General features: G+C 46.7%; 1 protein-coding gene across 3 annotated transcripts in view; it reads right to left on the reverse strand.

The window, feature by feature from the left end:
• Positions 1 to 17049, reverse strand: part of GRIA1 (glutamate receptor, ionotropic, AMPA 1) — a 120270-nt gene extending 103221 nt beyond the window's left edge. For 2 of the 3 annotated variants that reach the window (XM_009869761.1, XM_009869753.1), the window contains exons 1-2: positions 16796 to 17049; positions 14585 to 14722 (exon numbers count right to left, since the gene is read on the reverse strand). In XM_009869761.1, the coding sequence (XP_009868063.1) occupies positions 14585 to 14722; positions 16796 to 16877 (220 nt within the window). In that variant the 5' untranslated portion in view covers positions 16878 to 17049. The remainder of the gene's footprint in view (positions 1 to 14584; positions 14723 to 16795) is intronic. The other variant, XM_009869770.1, reaches the window with a different exon arrangement.
• Between the last annotated feature and the right edge of the window lie 3064 nt (positions 17050 to 20113).

Raw genomic sequence — 20113 nt, forward strand, 5'->3', positions numbered from 1 at the left:
ATTACCCATCAGCCAGCCAGCCATGGATCAGATTCTTCGGGAAGAGCAGGACTGTTAATATAAGCCTAAGCAAGAAACTGAGGCCAAGATAGGACCGGCCAGAAATGCAAATCCTCTCCTGTGGGCAAGTGCTCACTCATGTCTCTCCACTTATTTATCAACATTGGCAGTCACAGAAAGCACATTCCCCTGTCTGAGCATCCAGCCCTTTCCAGCTAAATGGATGCTCCTGAATCAGAGGGGGGTCCAGGTATTCCGAGGGTGGTTTTGGTGGTCCCTGATCTGTCAGTCCTTCCCACTCTCACCCTGTACAGTCTCACTGACCCAAAAAAAACCAAAAAAAGGCAAATAATAGTCACCAGGATAGGAAAGCATCAAAAAAACCCTTAAGATATAACTTCTCCCTAAAGCCACCCTTCATGTGAAGTCTTGAACGCAAGAGAAAGAAAAGCTGCTGACACCGTCAAGGTCTTAAAGGCACAGGTAGGTAATTTAAGTCTTGAAGTCAAAGTCTTTGTTAACATTAGGACATGACTGACAAGTGATTAGTCTTTCATTCCTTGCAGAAAAGGCTACATGGCCCAGTGCGTCAGGTGCTGCTCCTTCAGGACCTCAAACTTTGTCCTTTTCCATGCTGGTGCCTTCATTAATTGCACAGCCCCGCAGGATCAGAGGAGGCATTTCGCTGCATGTTTTAGCTGCTGTCTGTGGATGGGGCCAAACTGCAACAAATGTTGATTTAAAGAACACATTAGAGGCTGCCTCTAATGCACTTGCCACAAGCCTTCAGCTCCCATTTATCATCTGTCCCTGATTCTACAGCTCGCCTAAAGCTCAAGTCTTTTTTTTTTCTTCTCAAGACACCCTTTTCAAGACCTCTTTTTTAATTTATCATTGATGTCTTTAGTGTATCCCCTTGCACATTTTTTTCCTCACTTCTTGAGAAAACAAGTGCCACAAAGAAGCCATTAGAGCTCCTCCGTCATCTGATCTTGGCAGGAGATTACTCCAACAAACCAGAAAACAAGGTGTGAGACTGATGCCTGATCCCAAAGCAAGATCTTTCTCTGGGAGAGGTGAGGATTTGGGAAGGAGATCAGCTCCCACACTAAATATCCCAGAGCACCATGCCGAACCAGGCCAGAGAAGAGGAGCTGAGTGCAACAACACAAGCTCTGCACCCTCCTCCACAGCACAGCCAGGATGGAAACACCCAACACTGTCCTTTCCCCTTGTCCATCTGAAGTATATAGCAGAGCCTAAAATAGGGAGCGATGGGGTGAGTGCCCCCAGCTCACCCATGCAAGGGCATCAGGAAAGTAAACCACAGGAGCAATCTCATTTTAGATGCTGTTGGAGCCCGTTCTGCAGCAGACAGCAGTGTCACCACAGAACAGAGGAGCAGAAACACACACCTTCCATGCGAAAAAAATCATTGAGCTGTAATCCTGCTTTTGGTTTGTTCTTTCATCTGAAAAAAATTGTTTGGATAAAATAAAAATAAAAATCCATTAATCCTATTTGTGCTATGCTCAAAACAGACCCACAGGGACACAGTATCACTTAGAACACGCTATATCACATTTATGTACTTATGCTCCTGGAGGAATCAGTCAACACTGAAGTGCTTTTAAAGATCTGATTTTTGATACTTACAGGCCTAAGCTAACAATCAGGACCCCAAATACTTGGTAAACAAATATAATAGCGAAACACTGCTGTGAAAGTTTACTAAACGCATGTCAAGAGGGAGATGCAACAGGTGAACAGCAGAAACCACGACAGCCGTGAGGTGGTCATGACATCTTAAAGCATGGGGCTCACAACAGCTACAGAAGCAGAAGAGCCCAGAGGAAAATCCTGCTGCAGGGAAGCGAAGAACAAGCAAAAATCGGAGTGGAGCATGGCATTTTTGAGGCAAAATCTATGGGAAAGGTAAAGACAGCAGCGATGGGATCACAGCTTACAAAATCCACTTGAGTGCCTTTGGATCAAGGGAACCTTCTTTAGAACAAGCTTGATCCACAACCCAGGAAACCAATAGTGCAGAAGCAGGTACGTGTATATCCCTGATTTCCCTTCACACTGAAAAGATGTTTAAAAACCAAACTGAACTTAAGACAAGTGCTGGCATTGCTTGGAATAACTCATGACAGGAAATTAAAGGAAGAAAGGTTAAACCATATCAACAACTAAACACGAAAACTGAGAAAAATTGCTGCAGAGGGTCACAGTGTGCCATAAGCTGAGGGCACCCCACACATCTTTCCATCTCTCCTGCTGACTGACAGCAAATTCCCTTGAAGCATGTCAGGAGGCCGGGATTTTAAGCAGCTGGGAGATAACAGTAGTCAAAAACACCAGGGTGATCTCATAGCTGCTGCAAGAAGCATAATTAACGTGGCCTTTCATCACCTCACTGCCCTCTATAGCAAAGGATGGGTGGATTTGGAGCGTCCACTCAGACCACTCAGCACCTGCACAGGAGACCCCATGACACTCTCGCCCTGTGCCTCGGGCAAAACGACAGGGAAGCACCCTTTGGCAGAACTCTGACTGCAGGTGTCCAGGTGCTGGGACTTGTTTGGGCCTGCAGCATGGCCCCACTGCCCCTTTCCCATTGTGTAACCCCACACTTTGGGGGAGCAAACGGGCTGACGTGGCAGAAACAGCACGAAATCCAGGCCAAGCAGCAGCCGGTGCTGGTTGTGGGTGGGATGTTGTGTGTGGCAGACTTAACCTGCCTGGAGCTGCATGTACTGGTTTCAGGCAAGGGGGCTGGAATAGCTTCTTAACCCTCCCTTCACCAGTATTTTGAGCACAAAGGAAAAAACAAAGGGCCCTCATTTCTCTTAAAGGAATTTTTCAGAGCAGGGATACTCATACTTTTCAGAAGAAAGAGAGCACATCCCTCTCGCTGCCTGCCCTGGGCAGTGGTACCCATGGACTGCTCTAGCTGAAGCTGGGAAGAAGAAATCTCTAGCCAGGAAGGAGACTTATTCCCAAAGATGGACTCATTACTGGCTTCCAGGTGCCAACTCTTAAAGCAAATTCTTTCAATCTCACACAGCATCTTTAAGAAATGATAGATCGCACTGGCTCAAAGGAAAGTGTCTGTTGCCTGATAATAAATGAGTTGTTAGCAGAGGTAGCAGACTCTCAGACCCATTTGTGATCCAAAGGGCTTAGAGCTGCTTCCCCGCTTCGCAACGCCAAAACCACAGAACACGCAGACAGCAAGGGATGCGAAGGCAGCCTCCTGTGCCTGTCTGCTTGCTGCTCTCCCGTGGCTAAAGGGAGGCTGTCAAGTGCAATTTCCTTTTGACAGGAGCAGTTTGCTTTTTTTTTTTAATGCAAATTTGCCGTTGTTGAAAGTGAATAATTCCCTGTATTGGCTGCAGTCAAGGATAGCTAAGGAAAACACTGCAGATCTCACCCCTGCACGCTGCACCTATTGCAGCTCCGGACACAAACCATCCGATAGCATGAGCACCCGTAGTTCTACAGCAACGCATCTCATTCCTCCGGTTGCAGCCCCTGCAGACAGCACTGAAACTAACACACCTTCGCCAAAGGCTCCTGCAGTCCCGTCAGAGGATGCTGCTCTACCTCAGCTTGACCCCGATTCCCTCTGCCTCCAGCCTCCACGACACTGCTCCAGATTTCACTGCACAGCCCTGGGAGCCAAGAGGGATGGCTTATTTATTTTATTTTTTTTTCCTTTCGATTTTAAAGTTGCTCTGCTCAAGTTGTTAGTTTGGATTCCCACTTCTGCTTTCCTTCCCGAGATAGGCTCGAAAAAGAAAACCTGAATACACGTTGTGACCACGCTCCTCTGAGACTACTGTCAAATATCAGGAAGGGATTCAGAGTATCCCCGGGATTTTCAGGTATGTTTTGATCGATGGTTTTGAGTTTCATTTTTCTCAGCTGCTAAAGGATGCTACTTTAGAAATTACTTTTTTCTGAAGGCCAAACAGCTCCCCCCTCGAAAGAAAAAAAAGCTCACAAGATCATTTGTTAAAGTGCTACATGGGGCTTAGCTGTGCTCTTCCTGTCAGAGATAGTGGTGTTTGCTCAGTCAAATCCCTATGTTGAAAATGCTATGGTTTGCATCTGAAGGCACTCCTCCTCTGATGATACCAACCGCATGACCCCCTGGAGCCTACGCTTATGGAAAGGCAGTATCAGGTGGAAGCATCCTGACAGAAAGAGGGAGAAAGAGATCACCTTAAAGACAGCAAAAGCAAGTCCAGGTATGGTTGTTAGAGAACCATAAACACTACTGCCAGCAGTGAGCCCATGAAAAGTGAGAAATAGAAGAGGTCAAGAGAATGAGAGCATGTCTCAGGACAAGGGCAGACCCCTGCCCTTGAGGGGCCACTGCGGTGCAGTAACAAAATACAGAAGGTGAATCTGAGAAGAGCAGTTTCTATGCCATACACATATGTTTCCGTCGCTTCTTAGCAATACATCACAACAGCACAACTGTGAACTGCCTGTTTGCAATGTGATGCCTCCTTTTATCAAAGCCTTTACAGGCTGCTCGCTGGGAGAGCAGGAAAATGTTTCACATCGCTGAAGTATCGGCTTCAGCAGAGTGTTGAGGAATTAGGAGAAGGACATAATACAGCTGCAAACACTGTGAGGTAGGATTCATCTCACCTACCTCTCAAGGTCTAAGCCAAGTCTGTCACCTTGGCTTCATGTATCACAAGGGAGATGAGCAGGGACCTCTGGAGGGCAATTCCTCCTGTAATAGAGATGGGTGTCTAGAGCAGTTCAAAGGGATTGTTCACTGGAGAGCTCTCTGCTGATTTCAGAGGCAACCTTGATGAGCATCTTAGATGAGGGCAAGTAATCCTTGGCCAGAAAAGTTGGAGGGGACAAATTCCCTTCTTCATGCTTTAGAACCTGCTGCTTAAGAATGCTGCTAAGGCATGTAAGCAGTGATATGTCACGAGCACCCTGGGTCAGTCTTGGCTTGGCTCTCCCCATCTTTTCCTCTGTTCCTCCACAGACACCTGGCAAAGAAGAACTGACCTGATCAGCACACAATTCTATTGCTTTACCTGGCACTTTGCTGGGGAAGGAAAAGTTCAATTAGGGGACACTGTGTCCAGCATTTGTACTGAGGGCACACCTAAGGACTTCACTTGAGAAAAGCTTTGATGGGCTAAAGCTTCCCAAGCAAAGAAGAGAAGTCTGGGAATGGTCTCTTAGTTGGCAGCTGAGATGCTCTGTGTGGCTGTTAAGCCTCACGAAAACTGTGAAGATGCTCAAATAAGAGTTTCCTCTGACAAAGCAAGCCTGTACCTCACACCAGTGCTAGCTACTCCAGAACACGAGGGGATATGGGCTTTCTGTTCTGGAAGCCAGGGTGGAGACACAGGAGCTATCTCACCTCCTAACTGGGAGCTGCACAGTGAACTCACTGGCCCTCTAATCATTAGCACATAAACCCCGTCGTGTCTGGGAACATGAAGAGCTGGTTTTCTAGTCTGCAGGTGACTACGAACGAGTGACCTCCTGCAAGCCCTGGGACCACAGGGAGCTCTGCGGGTTCAGGAGAGGTGCTGGTATCTGCTCCCTCTGAGGTCTCTGCTGAGTCTGGCACACGAGGCTGTTAAGGTGGAGGATGTTACGGTATAGATGACTCAATGTTAGAAATTTGCCTGACTTCATCCACACATTTCTCGCGGGTTCCCAAACAAGAGATGATTCTCAACGCCTGTCAGCCTAGGCTAATCCAGGTCTCAACCTCCAGCAAGGCTCCACTCTCCTCAAAGCCTATCCCTTTGCTGTCTGCAGGAAAGGATCAGGGGACTCCCAAATTACCATCGCCACACCTCAAAACTGCGGACAGTGGGTTTTAGTTGGCACGGCCATAACAAGCTAGGCAGAAAAGATCCCAGAATCAGGACAGGCTGGAAAACTGAATTAATTCTGATTAAATCTGTGAAATGCACTCAGCTCTGCCTTTGTTCAGGATGGACTAGGGACAGCTGCTGCGCCCGACTGTTTTTCTGGGACAGTGAACTGGAAACGGCATCGCTGCACGGGCTGTGCTGCAGCTCGCTTCCTTGTCCTTGCCTGCCACAGCAACGTCCCCTCAGCCCCTTCCCCCACCGCAGCCGTATGTGGTTTGGCTTTCTATTACTTCCTTTGGTACTTCATTAAAGACATTAATCGCCTTCTGCACAAAGATATTTCTCCTGAATTCCCTGCAGGCTAGGCCTCTTTCTCAGCTGCGGCTCTGCTGGCTGCTTCAGCCCTTTGCGGGCATGGTGCTGGCATCCCAGACCTGCTCCCATTCCCCCACAGATCTGGGTGCCTGCTGGACACCTACTGGGTGGTCACTCCCTAAGACTCCCCTGCAAGAGCCCCTGTTCCGCCTATTACCCTAGTGTGGTCTACATCTCAGAATTCGTTGTCTGCCTCTTCCCTGGCCAAACGGTCCTGTCACGGGATGAGCACAGGGCTACTGCTCACACACATCGTGCCATTAGTTATAACAAACAGCCCGTGCTCATGGCACAGTAAGGGTGCAAGTATCCTGCTGCACAAAGCTGACTGAGGGGGAGGCGCAGTGGCACGCTGGGACTGTCACAGCAGCAGGAGGGCTGCAGGCCCTGTTAGTTTGCAATAACCACCCCACACCAGGAGCGAGCTGAGCTACAGTGCTGGCCAGGTGGAAGGCACCAGCAGGCTCCAGCTCATATTTGGGTAGAAGGAGACAGAGCCCTCGGAAGCCAAAACCTCCCCTGGCTTAGCTAAAAGCTGGAAAGAGACATGAGGGAAAACTCTAGTCCCTGCATGTCCACAGCCCCTCTAGAGCTGCTGCCTGTCCACTTGCCCACACCAGGTCTCCAACTGCTGCTCCTGACCCAGCGTTTCTCCATCCTCTCTTCCCACATGCTCTCTGCTGGACTTTGCTCATCCATGCTCTCCCTATGAGCTCCCATGCTCGCTGGTAAATCTTTCTGCTCTCACCTACCAGAACAGCAACACCACCTTCCTCATGGATAGGGTGTGGGTGCTGCATGGAAAGAAAGGTAGTGAGGCATTTGGGGGATATCGGCAGGTCAACGAGAGAAAAACCACATCTGAATCAGTGTAGCCACTCATGTCTTTTGCTCGTGGAAGCTTACCACTAGCAAAGATCAAAGCAAAGTGTTTGGGAGGGTGAGGAGGTGAGAAATAGCCCTCCCTTTTATGGCAGATTCCTCCACGATTCATCCAGATTACCTACAGCAGCTCCTATATCTCTCCTCTGACCCTCCAGCCCTCAATCTTTTATCTCCCTCCCACTTCATCTCCATTACTGTAGTTACAGAACCTCACTTATTAAATCAGAGCCAAGACTCTATAGCATATAGAGAGATGCAGACACATATGCTTATATCCACTCAAAAACCCTGCCATGAGTTGTATGTTACATCTCGATCTTAGACATCAGTTGTTTTCTTTTGCACTCCTCCACTCTGTCAAAAACAAATAAAATTAAAGAATGAAACGACCCTCTTGAAGAAGCCAAAATATAGCAACCTGTAGCTGTGCTCGCCTCTTCATTGCCGCTGACTGCTCAAGGAATCAATCAGTCCTGCAATGCATAAGCAACCCCGGACGAGGGTTGGCAAGGGTGTGGTTTGCAGAGAATAGGAAAAATAAATAATATACATTAATAAAAAGAATCAGCGTTGCTGGTGGGGTTTTTGCTGTTGTTCTTTTGTACTGTCGTGATTTTATTTAAAGAATGCCCCACAGGGAACAAGTGGGTCTGGCTGCTAAAGGGCAGCATGAGAAAAGCATCTAGAGACTCGTTACTCTGGAAGCTAATGAGCGATCAGTGCAGCAGGTGAGCAGGGAACAGTTCCTGCCGGATAGCATGCTGTTATTATTCTAATCATTCTGCATTATTCTGAAATGGTTTTTTTTCTGAGATGATGGTGCATTGCTAATGGCTCAGTTCAGCCCCTCTTCTGCATCTTACCCAAGACCTGACTTCCTCAGGAGTCCTTGTAACCTCCTGAAGGACATCCCACACGCTACCAGACAGCACTTTTCATGGGGAAAAACATTCCCCTGTTTCTGTCCCACACAGCTAAAAACAGAGAAGTAAAATCCCATCTCTCTTTAAAGGAATGTGGTTAAAATAAATGCATCTTTGTCTTCAGCCTTGTGTTAATACCGCACCCCGGAGAATTTGGATCTGCAGAATATTAAAGTCTTCCTGACTTATTGCCTCTTTAAGGAGCGTGTTGATTTTGTGTTTGCTTCAAGCTCCACGTGTTACAGAAGCTAACCAGGACTCTTTCCATTTCTACTGGCAGAGAGCAGTTGCCTTTGGGGCCCTAACCCTATTAAGGGAAAGTAAACGTATATATCTAAAATTCCCACTAGAGTTTTGGAAAGGAACAGCGTGCTTCCCCACACTGCCTTCCTTGCAGCCACATGAAGATTTTCCACTCTCACCTTGCTAATATGCCAAAAAACAAGGCCCGTATGTTTCTGGTTTAGTAGGATCCTTATCACATGAAAAACCTTTATTTTTAGAGAAGAAAGGATGAGCTGTGAGTGAAAAATGTGACTGTCACACAATGGACAGGTCTGGCCTCTGCTGCTCATTGTTTCTCAAGTCCCTTCTCCGTCTGCTGCAGTGCCCAAATTTTACCTTTTCACTCATTTTTTTCTTGTCTCCAATGAGTCTTTGAGATCCTTCTCAGATGAGCAGATAGATTTGCAGGTACGAAATTCCCCTTATTCCTCCTCTAATTTTTTTCTAACTGCATCATATCAGCTTTTCTTCCCCAGACACTGCTCCCTCAGCCCAGGACAAAAACTTAAATACAGCATAGTCATGCAAAGAATAAGTGCCCCCATGGCCTTTGGAGAGAAACAGATATATAGACTCAGATAAACCCCCACTCCTGACATGCGCTGCCAGCCTCTCAGCAGGGCTGCCTTCGCCAAATGACAGCAGAGCCCCATCAGTGTCCCTGCCCACGTTCACCCCAAGCTCTCTCCGTGCCCAGATCCACAAAAGCAGACAGACAACCCTCCCCATCCTGGCAGCCATAGCTGGGGAAATGGCTCAGCACCTGCATTTTAAATGCTTTTCCTTCTTAGGAAAAGCATATGGGACCAGCTTCCACCTTCTTCAGCAGTGGCTGTGACTGTCGAGCACCCTAGAGCCCCTGCAGAGACCATGGATGCAGGAGGCTGGTGTCACCCCCAGGACCCGTTTGGCAGAATTTCTCCTGTGAGCACCCTCCTTAGGACTGAACCTGACTCTAAGGTGCTGGCATCTCACTAAATAAACATGCACTTACTAGAAAGTTACAGCCCATCCCTGCCAGAAGCTGAGCATCCTTAACCTCAATTTGATCTAACGTGAACTGATGCTCTGTGATTCATCTGCCTGCATCACATCTTTTCATATTACAAAATCTAAGGAGATGTACTTCCTTCTAGTAACTATGCTGTATTAATCAGACTGCACCTGATCATGAAATCCACATTTCTGTTGGCTTAACTTACATTAAATAGTCATAGCTAGCATTCTGAGCTCTGCAGGGACAGAAAAATCCCAAAGCGTTTACATGAGATTTCTGACACTGTGAAAATAAGAACAAGTCTACCACCACAGTTACATACTATTACAAGGCTGGGCTTATTTTGACTGTGGAAGTTTCATTATAAAAATTGCATTTTAATTGATTGCTGCTGGAATAATTACAGCAACACATTTCCAAGAAATAGCGACCATCGTATGTTTGTCAACAAAGAAGGTTCCTTTAAATTCAACACGCAATAATTGTTTAATTAAGCCAAATTTAGATCCTCATTTGTCAACATTCAAATGTTTGCCTATTCCTTCCTGTCTCTGAGAGGTAATTTAAGAGATAAAAGGCAGTCTCCAGAAATACTCTATCTATATACATAAGCATCCAAGAAAAGGAAGAAAAAGAAATACTTCATTTCATAGCTGATCTGGATCTAAGCATGCTGATATTGATAAGAACATAAGTACAGAGTGAGTGATCGCTACAAATCCCTCTCTAATTGGTGCTGGGAGGCCTTCATAAAATATGATCAGACTCCAAACTACACATTCATTTTCTAATACGCAGAACAGATTCAACTGTTGATATTCTAGCAACACCCACAGCCCGTACTCGGTACGAGGACCCCACACTAACTGTAGCTGTGCATACATGGAAGGAGAGGGATAAGAAATTCATTGGTTTTCAGCCTCTTTACAAGTTTGCTTGCAGCTGCAAAATCCTGCTGCTGTCCTGTGCCGACCTCTGTGCTTTAGGTGTGCACCTCCTGAATGTCCCTGCGCAGTGGCCCAACACTCAAACACACAGAACGCAGTGGCATCAGCAAAGCTACAGGGCTGAGGGCTGAATGGAAGCTTTATTAGTTGCTGATCATCCCTGCAAAGCGGCTGGAGTTTTGCAGGAACAGATTTACCAAGCTGGTGACTCACCTTCAGTGAGTATCGCTCAACAGGGCACGTCCCCCAGGTCACTGCCAGGGAAGTCCGTCCCTGAGCCATCATCTTCCCCAGGCAGTGAGAGCAACCACCACGTCTGCCTGACACTGCCGGGGCTCACAGGGGACTCTAGCCAGCGGCCAAAAGCAGGAGTCTCCGCACCACAGATTAAACAAAGCTACGTAGCCATGGCTGAGACAGCTCCTATTCCCCAAGGAGCTGGGCTGTGCACAGGATGGGGATGTGCATTACACATGGACAAATGGAGGCTGAGATGAAGAGAGAAAGTAAACTATTCCCAGCACTGGTTATTTCAAGTAGGCAACCACTCAGCCTTTTTGCTGGCAACAGACATGGTTCTCGTGTCCACTGCGGACCTCCCAGGGATAGCAGCTCTCTCCGAAGCTTCCAGTCTCATGTGTCCTCGCATCTGGCACAGAACACTCCTCTCCTTCCACACCTCTCAGCTCTGACCTGCAGCATCAACCCTCTTGCATTAGATCTGCCCTCACTGCAGTCACCTTGGCCAAACCTGGCAAGGCACAGCTTGCTAGTCACTGTGTTGAGGCCGTAAAACTCTTTTCCAAACACGGCTAAAGACAGAAACTGTGAACAGGTCTTTAAAGCTGATCAGAAGAGTTTTGCTCTGCTATGTCACTAGGCAAAACTTTCAGCTACACCACACCGTCATTTTGCTCTTTATAGTCTCCTGGCACTGCACTTAATAGTCACACTTCTGCAGAAGGACAGACTCTAAATTTGCCTTCCCCCTAAACAATTGCCTTGGCCTTCGAAGAAATAGCATAAGAAATAGCATAAAAATATAAAGTCTCCTAACCCTCAGCTAAGAACCCTCAAAGCAGCAGGTGTATATTTTCATACACCCCGCACCCAGCTGCAAACGCAGAGCCTGCTCACTGCCATCTATTCTGTGGGATGGAACAGATTCAAGAATTTATTTCAGTTACTGAAATGTGCCCAAGTTTCAGTGTTGCAACAACATTAGCATCAACCACACACGGGAAAGATGAGGTTACCGCACGTTGTATCTACTATCTATTTTTATTTTCCTGGTGATTAGGATTTGCTTAAAACCATAATTGACTGATGTGTTATGTGCAGGGATCGCAGGACCTGGAGATTGATGCTGCCACACACAGAGAAATTCACAATCACTACATAGTGATAAAAAGTCCACAACTGGAAGCATCAGAAATGCAAAAGTTATTGCTGGGCTGTCACGGCAATAACAGGGCCCTCCTGATATTTTACAGATTTATCACTTTCATGGGTATTATTGTTACAAATTTACAATCATCACTAGCACATCATTAACAGCTCCTCATCACTGTCACCTGCGCACAAATGGGTGCATCTCCTACTATAAATTCACCCGCTGTCACACTAAAGCTTGCTCATCCTAACTAGTAAGCAGATATATGTCAGGCAGAGGTAGACGGTGTCACAGCTGATGCTGTGATATGCTTTGCATACAAACTCCTTAGACACGGCGCTGTCATTTTGCTGCAGCTCATCTCGCCACTTCATCATCGCCCCCCAAGCTGCCCAGCAAGGTTTTTTACTTCTGCCGTCACCACTGATTCTTAATATATACTTTGCATTTTGAATGTTGCTGCTTCAGGCACTTGCCAGAAGGACTACATTTAGCACATGAGGCTGGTTCTTAGCACGAGGCAGGACTTGCCGTGGGGCTGGGACCTATTAGTCTTCCTCAGGTGTTCTATCGGAGACCTTGATAAGTACAGCACCAGGTTACAGGGTCCAAACATCCTGGACTTAATGGTCAGAGAAACAGGCAATACCAATGACAGGGAAACACTGTGTTCTCTATCTCCATGGGAACAAAACCTGGTACTTCTAACTGGTAGCACGGCCAGTCTTTTCTCAGAAGATAAGGACCACTGTGTGGGCAGGGCTTTTATTCTCTGCAGACAAACAGATCTTGCTGCTGATAGCTAGTCTTGGCAAACAAGCAGGGAATTTGCGGAGGGAGGGAGAGAATTCCTAGCAAAAGTTTCATTCCAGCCCTAGAGTACTAAAACCAGGTCTCCTAAAAGCCTGATTTTTTTGGGTTAGGTGGTTGGGTTTTTTACCCCTAGGGTACATGGAATAACACCTTCTTTTGTGCTTGCAAAACAAATGCTGCCTTCCATAGTCTGGAAGAACTTAGGAAGTTTTTAATTATAAGAAAAGAAAAATGAGGACAAGCGAAGTTGGACTGTGTGGAGTGCTCTGCTGGTCTGATCTAGGACAGTGTGCCCTACATAGAGCTCAAATAGAACACCCTTTGGGAGGTTGTCTTGCTTCCATTCAGCTTTTGTGAGACCACCTCCGCCCCCGTGGTACTAATGACAGATTTCTGAAGCATAACTAGTACTGTGGTCTTGCTATCAACATTAATGCCGCAAACAAAGCCATTAGTGGCAGGCGTAGAGAGGGAGGGAAAACTACGCGCAGATGGAGAATTTATTATAGCGATATTCCTGCAGTTTCTGCTTTCTTCCTGCTATAAGCACTGAAATAGCTCACCCTCAGCCACAGTCAGCAACTCTGCCCCAGGTGGGTAACACTTTCCCTGGACAGATACAAGGTCTGCCTTTTTTGCTTCTGTTTGTCTTGTTTTCTTGCCAAGGAAGTGCCATTGGATTGAGCTGAAATAGTTTCTCTTTCTTGACAGAAGCCTTGTAGTTGGCAAATAAGAGGGATACTAAGGGAAATAGAAAATCTTTAGATGTGTCATTAGATACTCTGGTGACTGTGTGGCCAAATTGTTACTTCTCTCCCCTATGTCACACTGGCCAGGAAATTCCTGCAATCTTCCATTTGCAAATCCTCCAACAGAAAAAATCACAACTTTTTTCTGGGTGTTTGTTTTTTCTTTTTCCTTCAAAAAGCCTGATTAATTCTCCTCCTGTACATTCCTGGTTCTTTTTGCAGGAAAGCATTTTTCCCTTCTGTGTATTTCTTAGCTGAGAGAACAGTTTGTGTCCACCTCTACCCCACTCTCCACATGACTAAACTGCAGAGAGGATGTTTCAGTGAATCAAAAGGATACTACGGACATGAGCCAACAGCAATCCAACCGGCTCTACAAAGAGAAGGGCTCCTCCCGTCCCTCCTGACAGCCCTTATACACACACACAGGCTCAGAGAGTGAACGCAGAGCCTGACACCAGGTCGAACCGAGAAATTCTTTGAGCAGCGCGAGCCCCTCGTGCACAGCAACGCTCCGAGAGAAGCAAATGCTGCAACAGTCCAGACTGCAACCACAGGGCTGTGTTACGGTTTTTAGTTTTCCTCTGGTTCCCTCCTGGTCTAATGCGTTGCTGCTAATCTTGGCATTACCTGGCAAGCCGCGTTTTTCTTTTCCCAACTCTATCATATAACAAGAGCAGCAGAGCTCATGTGCTGTGCTGTAGCAGGGTGACAATACGCCTGAGGATCGACTCTGCAGTGCAAATTCCATCTTTAATACTTGCTTTTGGAGCCAATGATTTCACCAGTTCTTGACACTAGAACTCCTTTACCTCTGTCACTACTAGGCCTGTCCCTTATCGTGGATCTGGAAACCACTCTTAACAAGCTGCTGTTTTCCACTGGGTCTTTCTTAAATGACAAGGACAGATGGCTAAATTGGGGCTGAAGAATAAGTTGTTCACACTAAACAGAGACTTCTGTGTGCCCCGTGGGTGTAAAGGGGTGTCTTTGTTGTACAGCATGGCTATAGGAAATATGGGAAGGAAACCTCAGCATAATGAGTTGGGTGGAGGTTAGAGAAATAAGAGGAAATGATTTGGTGGGGGGTTTATACCCCTTTGGAAGCAATGAAAGAGAAAATGCAAGACATGCTGAATAACTGCAGCACTACCTCACCCCTATGTCTTAGCACAAACCAAAATAATCCAGAAATCATTTGCCCATGCATTTGGGGTTTTCTTGAATGAACTTTCAAGGCCAGTTGCACATTTGGAGCAAGATGTCCCATATTTCAGACACAAAAAAATCCCAGTCAGGAAAAAAGAAACTAAAGTAAGAGAAGGTAAGGCAACCACTGCTACTTACAGGTGTATGTCATTTCAAAGCTGTCGCTAATGTTCACAATGTCGATCTGGGGAAGAAGCTTAGGGGGTTCCGTGAGCTGAGACAACGCAAACCTAAAAGCTGCATGTTCCTGGGACTGTTGATTAGGAAATAACCCCCCTGGGGAGAAAAAGAGAACAACAAGAACAAAGGTCTTAAGCACACCAGTATTAGCAACCTCTTCAGTCCATAATATTCCTGCCAGCAGAGGCTACAGCTCCCCAGCCCACAGAGTGCCTCTACACTCCAAAAGCCTCCAGCATGCAAGACATAGGGGGGGTTTGTGCCCACTACAGACAGTCTGGGAGCAGAAAAACTCTACAGCCTTGCCTTATGTAACACCTGGATCACCGATAGGAGTCCTGATGCATCCCTGGGCCTGGGACAAACCACAAGGTTTGGCTCAACCTCCTCAGCCCCATAAGTTTTAAGAAAGAGAAATCAAAGTGTTGCCAATGTTACCTTTTTAAAGGAGGAATGAGAGTCTTCTTCCTCCCGTCATCATAATTTGGCTCAGTTTAAACCCTAATGACTAAGAGGAAGGGTTTGCTGCAGAAGGGGTGCAGGGGTCCCCCCACTATGGGACTCTGGGGTCTGGGCTGAGCCTGGGCCAGCAGCGCACCGCTGGCTCGACCAGAGTCGAATGGGACCCACAGCCAAAAACCTGCTGCTCCTGGGAGTTTGCTGCATGAAAAAAACTCTTAAATTGTAACAGGTGACAGTGGCCAAACTCAAAGAGGGCAGGAAATTGAAAGGGATCAGTTTGAGCAGAACAACAGACAAGCCCAGAGTCACAGGGTGATATAATTCAGATGGGAACTGGGACCAGGCTGGACCCAGGGCCAGAGCCTTTCTCTCACCATCGACCTGGAACAAAGTGCTGCCATAACCTGGCCCTAGGAAAAGTTTCCTGCTGCTCACTTAGCAGGAAACTGGGCTTGCGGCAGCAACCTTTTCACAGCCTCCAGAAAGATGCTACTAAGTTCAAACTGTCTTGTAATCTACATGCATTTAAAGGGAGCACTGTTATTGGCATTTTATGAGTAGGGAAACAAAGCACTTGACAAGGCAGAATTGAAATAAAGAAGCAGAAAATATCAATGCACACCCTCCAAGGCAGATGGCTTAGAGGAAAAGAAATGTGCAAGCACCTGCTACTATCGGCACTTTGCACATCTTTACTGTAGAGAGCATCTCCTCGTCATGTGGAAGGGGCTATTTGTGCATGAATATCCCCCACTCTCCCTGAATCTAATCATGGGTGTCAGAGGAAAAAGATGTTACTAGCTGAATTAAGTTATTTAGATGCTTGTCAAAAGGGAAAAAATCTGGGGTGTTGCATGGATTTGGGGTAAAGAGGAGGCAGGAAGGGAAGAAGACAGCGATGCAGCATCAACAGCAATAAAAGCATCGATTGTGCAGCTGGACTCCGGCAGGAGTTGCGTGAACTTGGTGGATTAGCAATTGATTGGCATTGTAAAGAGAAGGGAGGCGGGAAAGAAAACCGACATGCAGGGGAAGAGAATGTGGGGCTAGGTTACAAACCATCATCAATAAAGATCAGTGGGAGAGTAATAATAAAGCTGCTGAGGGAGGGAGAGGAGCACTGAGAAGTTACAGGAAGAGAAAAAGGAATCAAACAGGCACTGCTGGTGAGCAGGGGAAGCAAGTGGCATGAAATGCAAAGAGATTTCAATGCAAAATCTTCCTCCAATAGCTCTGCCCTTATTCTTTAGCAACAACAACAGAAAGCGCCTGTTTGTTACCTCTCGTCCCAGTTACCTACAGATGAGAGCATCCTCACAAAAATGGATAATGCAACCACTGATTTTGCAAATGCAGCAACGCACAATGGCAACCCAGGCATTCCCCAGAGCAAGAAACAGCTATCTTTTCTTGGTTGTGCTTCCTCCATTTCACAGGCACTTTTCTCCCTCCGTGTTGGTGTGTGTGCAGGCATTTATTCCCAATCTTCCCCTCCCCCAAAGCCAAACTGATACATCTCCGCTCTTGCAAAGCTGGTCTCAATGCACAAATCCAGCCCTCGCCGCTCACCCCCTCGCTCGCTCTCACACATAGGCACACACGCACACATTTTGCTTTTCCAAGCAAAGGAATGGGTCAGTTGTCCCCCATCTGTACCCACTTGCCAGGAAACACGACTCCCGAACGGCCCCGAGCTCTTGCACTCACCTATCTGGATATTGTTGGGGAAATTGGCCCCTAACACCGCCCCTAGGAAACTGGTGCAGAAGAAGGCAAAAATGTGCTGCATATTCCCTTTTGCATTGGCGAAAAAGAAGCCCAGTTCCAAGCATAGATTTGATTTTTCCCCCGCTCTGCTCTCTTTAGCTGCCGCCTCTCTCGCCTCCCCTCCGCTGCGCCTTCAGGATTGCGCGTCCCCCTCGCTCGGAATCCAGCGCTGAGACTGCTGCTCAACACCGCCTGGCAGTAGGATTATCTGAGCCCCGGGAGAAAGAAAGAAAGAGAGCCCGCTCCTCATCCACATCCCTCCCCCGCCACACACCACACACACACGCACGCACACACCAAGGCGCTGCCGCCCAGCTCCTTCCCCTTCTCCCAGTTGGAGCTCAACAGCTGGGGACCGCATCCCCCCCATCGCCTGTTCACCAACCCCGCCCCGGGGGTCCTGGCTGGGGTCTCCAAGGGCAATTCCCACCCCCTCCTAAATTCTTGGCTTTCCCCCTCAACTCCTCTTGGCAGGAGCGAGCCTGTGAATCAGTAGGTGGCAAACTCCTCTAGAGAAAGGGCTTAAACTCCTCTGCCTCTGATCCATCGCTTCCCAATCTGGGCTCTCACCCCTGGGTCCAGGAGTGGAGCAGATCAGTCTCTACAGCCTGGTTCATTAGGATGACAAAGAGGGTCGTTATCCTGCAAACAGTGCCTTGGAAGGAAGGATTTCACAGCAACAGACAAGAGATCCCGAAGGCTGAAAAAAGGAAACCCTCTCCCATTACCTTTCTCATTGATTTTTCCTGCTCACCGTTAACCTATGGGGCTTTTCACCCCTGTGCTTGATGTGGAGGAATTTGTGCTCACCAGCACCAGCAGATAGGGCAGGCTTCTGAAATTAGGTGACTATTTTAGCCTGGATCATTATAGGAACTGTTGTGTGGCAATTCTAGTGAGGTTGGAGCTTATTTGGCCACAAGCTGCTTTGCTCAAAAACAAAAGGGGAGGGGGGGAATCAATAAACGTAACAATGACAAAAACCAGCTCCTAGGTGCAACTTGGGATATAAAAATATTTGAGGAAGAACTGCTGTGAACAAAGAGCCATAGCCTTCTCAGAAAGGAGAGAAAATCCATCCATTCCCCTCTGAAACACATAAAGTCCCAAAGCAAACTTGGGGCCTCTTGTGCTAGAACCTGGATACCCATGTCCAAGCACAGAGATTCTGCCCTTATCGTTTTCAGCCTTAATACACACAAGGAGTAAATAGCAGAGAGGAAACAAAGAAAAATGTATGTTTGCAGCAGAGTTAGAAAGAGGACTTAGATGCCCTGTGTCTTGCTTTGGTGTAGGGTGCCTTGCCCTGGTCCTCACTCCCCGTCTCTGAAAGCACATGGTTACATTGGAAGAACAAGAGTGATGATCAAAGTTCAAAAGTGGGGAATTGTTCTTGCGTAGGAAACAGTTGGATGGATGAGGACTCTGAAGAGTAGGACCTGTGTGGCTGCCCTGGGTGACCCTGCTCTGGCAGAGGGGTTGGACTAGATGATCTCTAGAGGTCACTTCCAAGCCCAAACATTCTATGATTCTGTGACAACCGAGACAGGATGTGATCAAAACCCCCAAAATCTGCAGTAGCACAGAGAGATTCCCTGCTAGTCTCGGGGTCCAGGTGTGACATAACTTTACAGTGCAAGGAAAACACTAGTCTGTATCCACGAACATTTTATGAACAGTGTTGAAAACAGAGGTAGTAGCAATTTTTTTGATGCCAAGTCCTCTATTTTCTCTGAAAGACATTCCCTACCATTTGCTTCCCTGTACAGCCCTTCCTGCCAGCTGTGACAGCGTCCCTGGGCAGTGCAGCCATGGACACGGCCAGACGCGACGGCGACTGGAAACTCATCTCTCGTGTGGCTCTAGGCACAGGCTCTGGGCAATGAGAATGGACCATGATCCTAACGCAGGTCTTCATTTCATCTCCGCAGATAAGAGTTGGGGAACTTTAGTCACTTCCTAGACAGTTTTATGGATTTCACTTTCACTTTTGGGATGACAAAGTGCTTAAACATTCACTTAAATGCCAGAGTAGGTATAGGGCCTCAGCGCTGTTCTCTAATACCTTGCATCAGAGAGGAGTTGCAGTGATGCCTGCAACTTTGTGGCCTCTTAACAGGGCATAATGTGGAGTTACACTGCAAAAAAACAGTGCCCAGAAGACTTGCATCTTCCTCACACCAAGCAAAAAAAATCCTTATCACATGGATTCATTTTTTGCCCAAGCCACCCTTGACGAGGGCAATGACTCTTGATGCCAGAGATTGCAGGTTCATTAGAGCAATTGTCTGGACACCTAGAAATCAGTTATGGGAGCCCAAAGGATGCTCTACTCTGTCTCACTGTCTAGGTGACCAGCATCCCAGAGTCACAGTCAAGCATAACAAATTTACGTCTGCTGTTGATAGTAGCACCTTCATCATACTTCCATTTTGCTCCTTGTATAATTTAAGCAATACCAATATAAAATAACCTGCTGATAGGTTTTATGGGCTATTGCTTTCCATCCAGAATTTAATAGTAACAGCTGCATTTATAATTTGAAGAAAGGCACTGAAGGATATCTAGTACAAAAGAAAGATACTAGCACATTTTCAAAACTCCCAAACAGCCTATTTGATAATAATAGTAGCCATAACAATAAAATATTGTAATAGCTCACAGAAAGCTTGCAAAGTTGCATTAATTAATAATGCTGCTTTTGTCTATAAACCTCTCAAAGTGCAGGTGGCTTAACAAGGAGAACCTCACCACAACGTAACAAGATAAGTAGTAATAAGATCATTATTTCAAGAAGGTATTCATTTCCTTTTTCCCTATAGATAACAGCATTTTATTCAGGGTTAGTTAGCACAAGGATGTTAGGAATTAACTCTAGCTGCTCTGAACGTTCTTTAAATCAACATTAAAGCAATACGGTTTCTGAACTTTTGGCTAAACACCAAACCAACTCTTGGGAAATCAATGAAACTCTTCAATGTCACAGGAATTGTCACAACAGAAAGATAGATCAATTCACCAGTCTTCAGAGAGAAGAGCCAAAATGAATTATCTAGATTCCTAAACACAGTTGAAGGAGCTCATTCCTCCTTTCAGATTTCAGAAGACAAAGAAAATCATTCAATACAGCATATATGTATATTGCACAGTGCCATGTTAATCAGGAGCAATTAAAAAATATCAGAGAATGGAGTCTTGAAGGCCTGTATTTTGTCCCAAAGGGTTCTTAAAACATATGTGGGACAGGCAGACTAGTTA

Source organism: Apaloderma vittatum, unplaced genomic scaffold (assembly GCF_000703405.1).
Source record: "Apaloderma vittatum isolate BGI_N311 unplaced genomic scaffold, ASM70340v1 scaffold8610, whole genome shotgun sequence".
In the NCBI taxonomy this organism is placed as follows: domain Eukaryota; kingdom Metazoa; phylum Chordata; class Aves; order Trogoniformes; family Trogonidae; genus Apaloderma; species Apaloderma vittatum.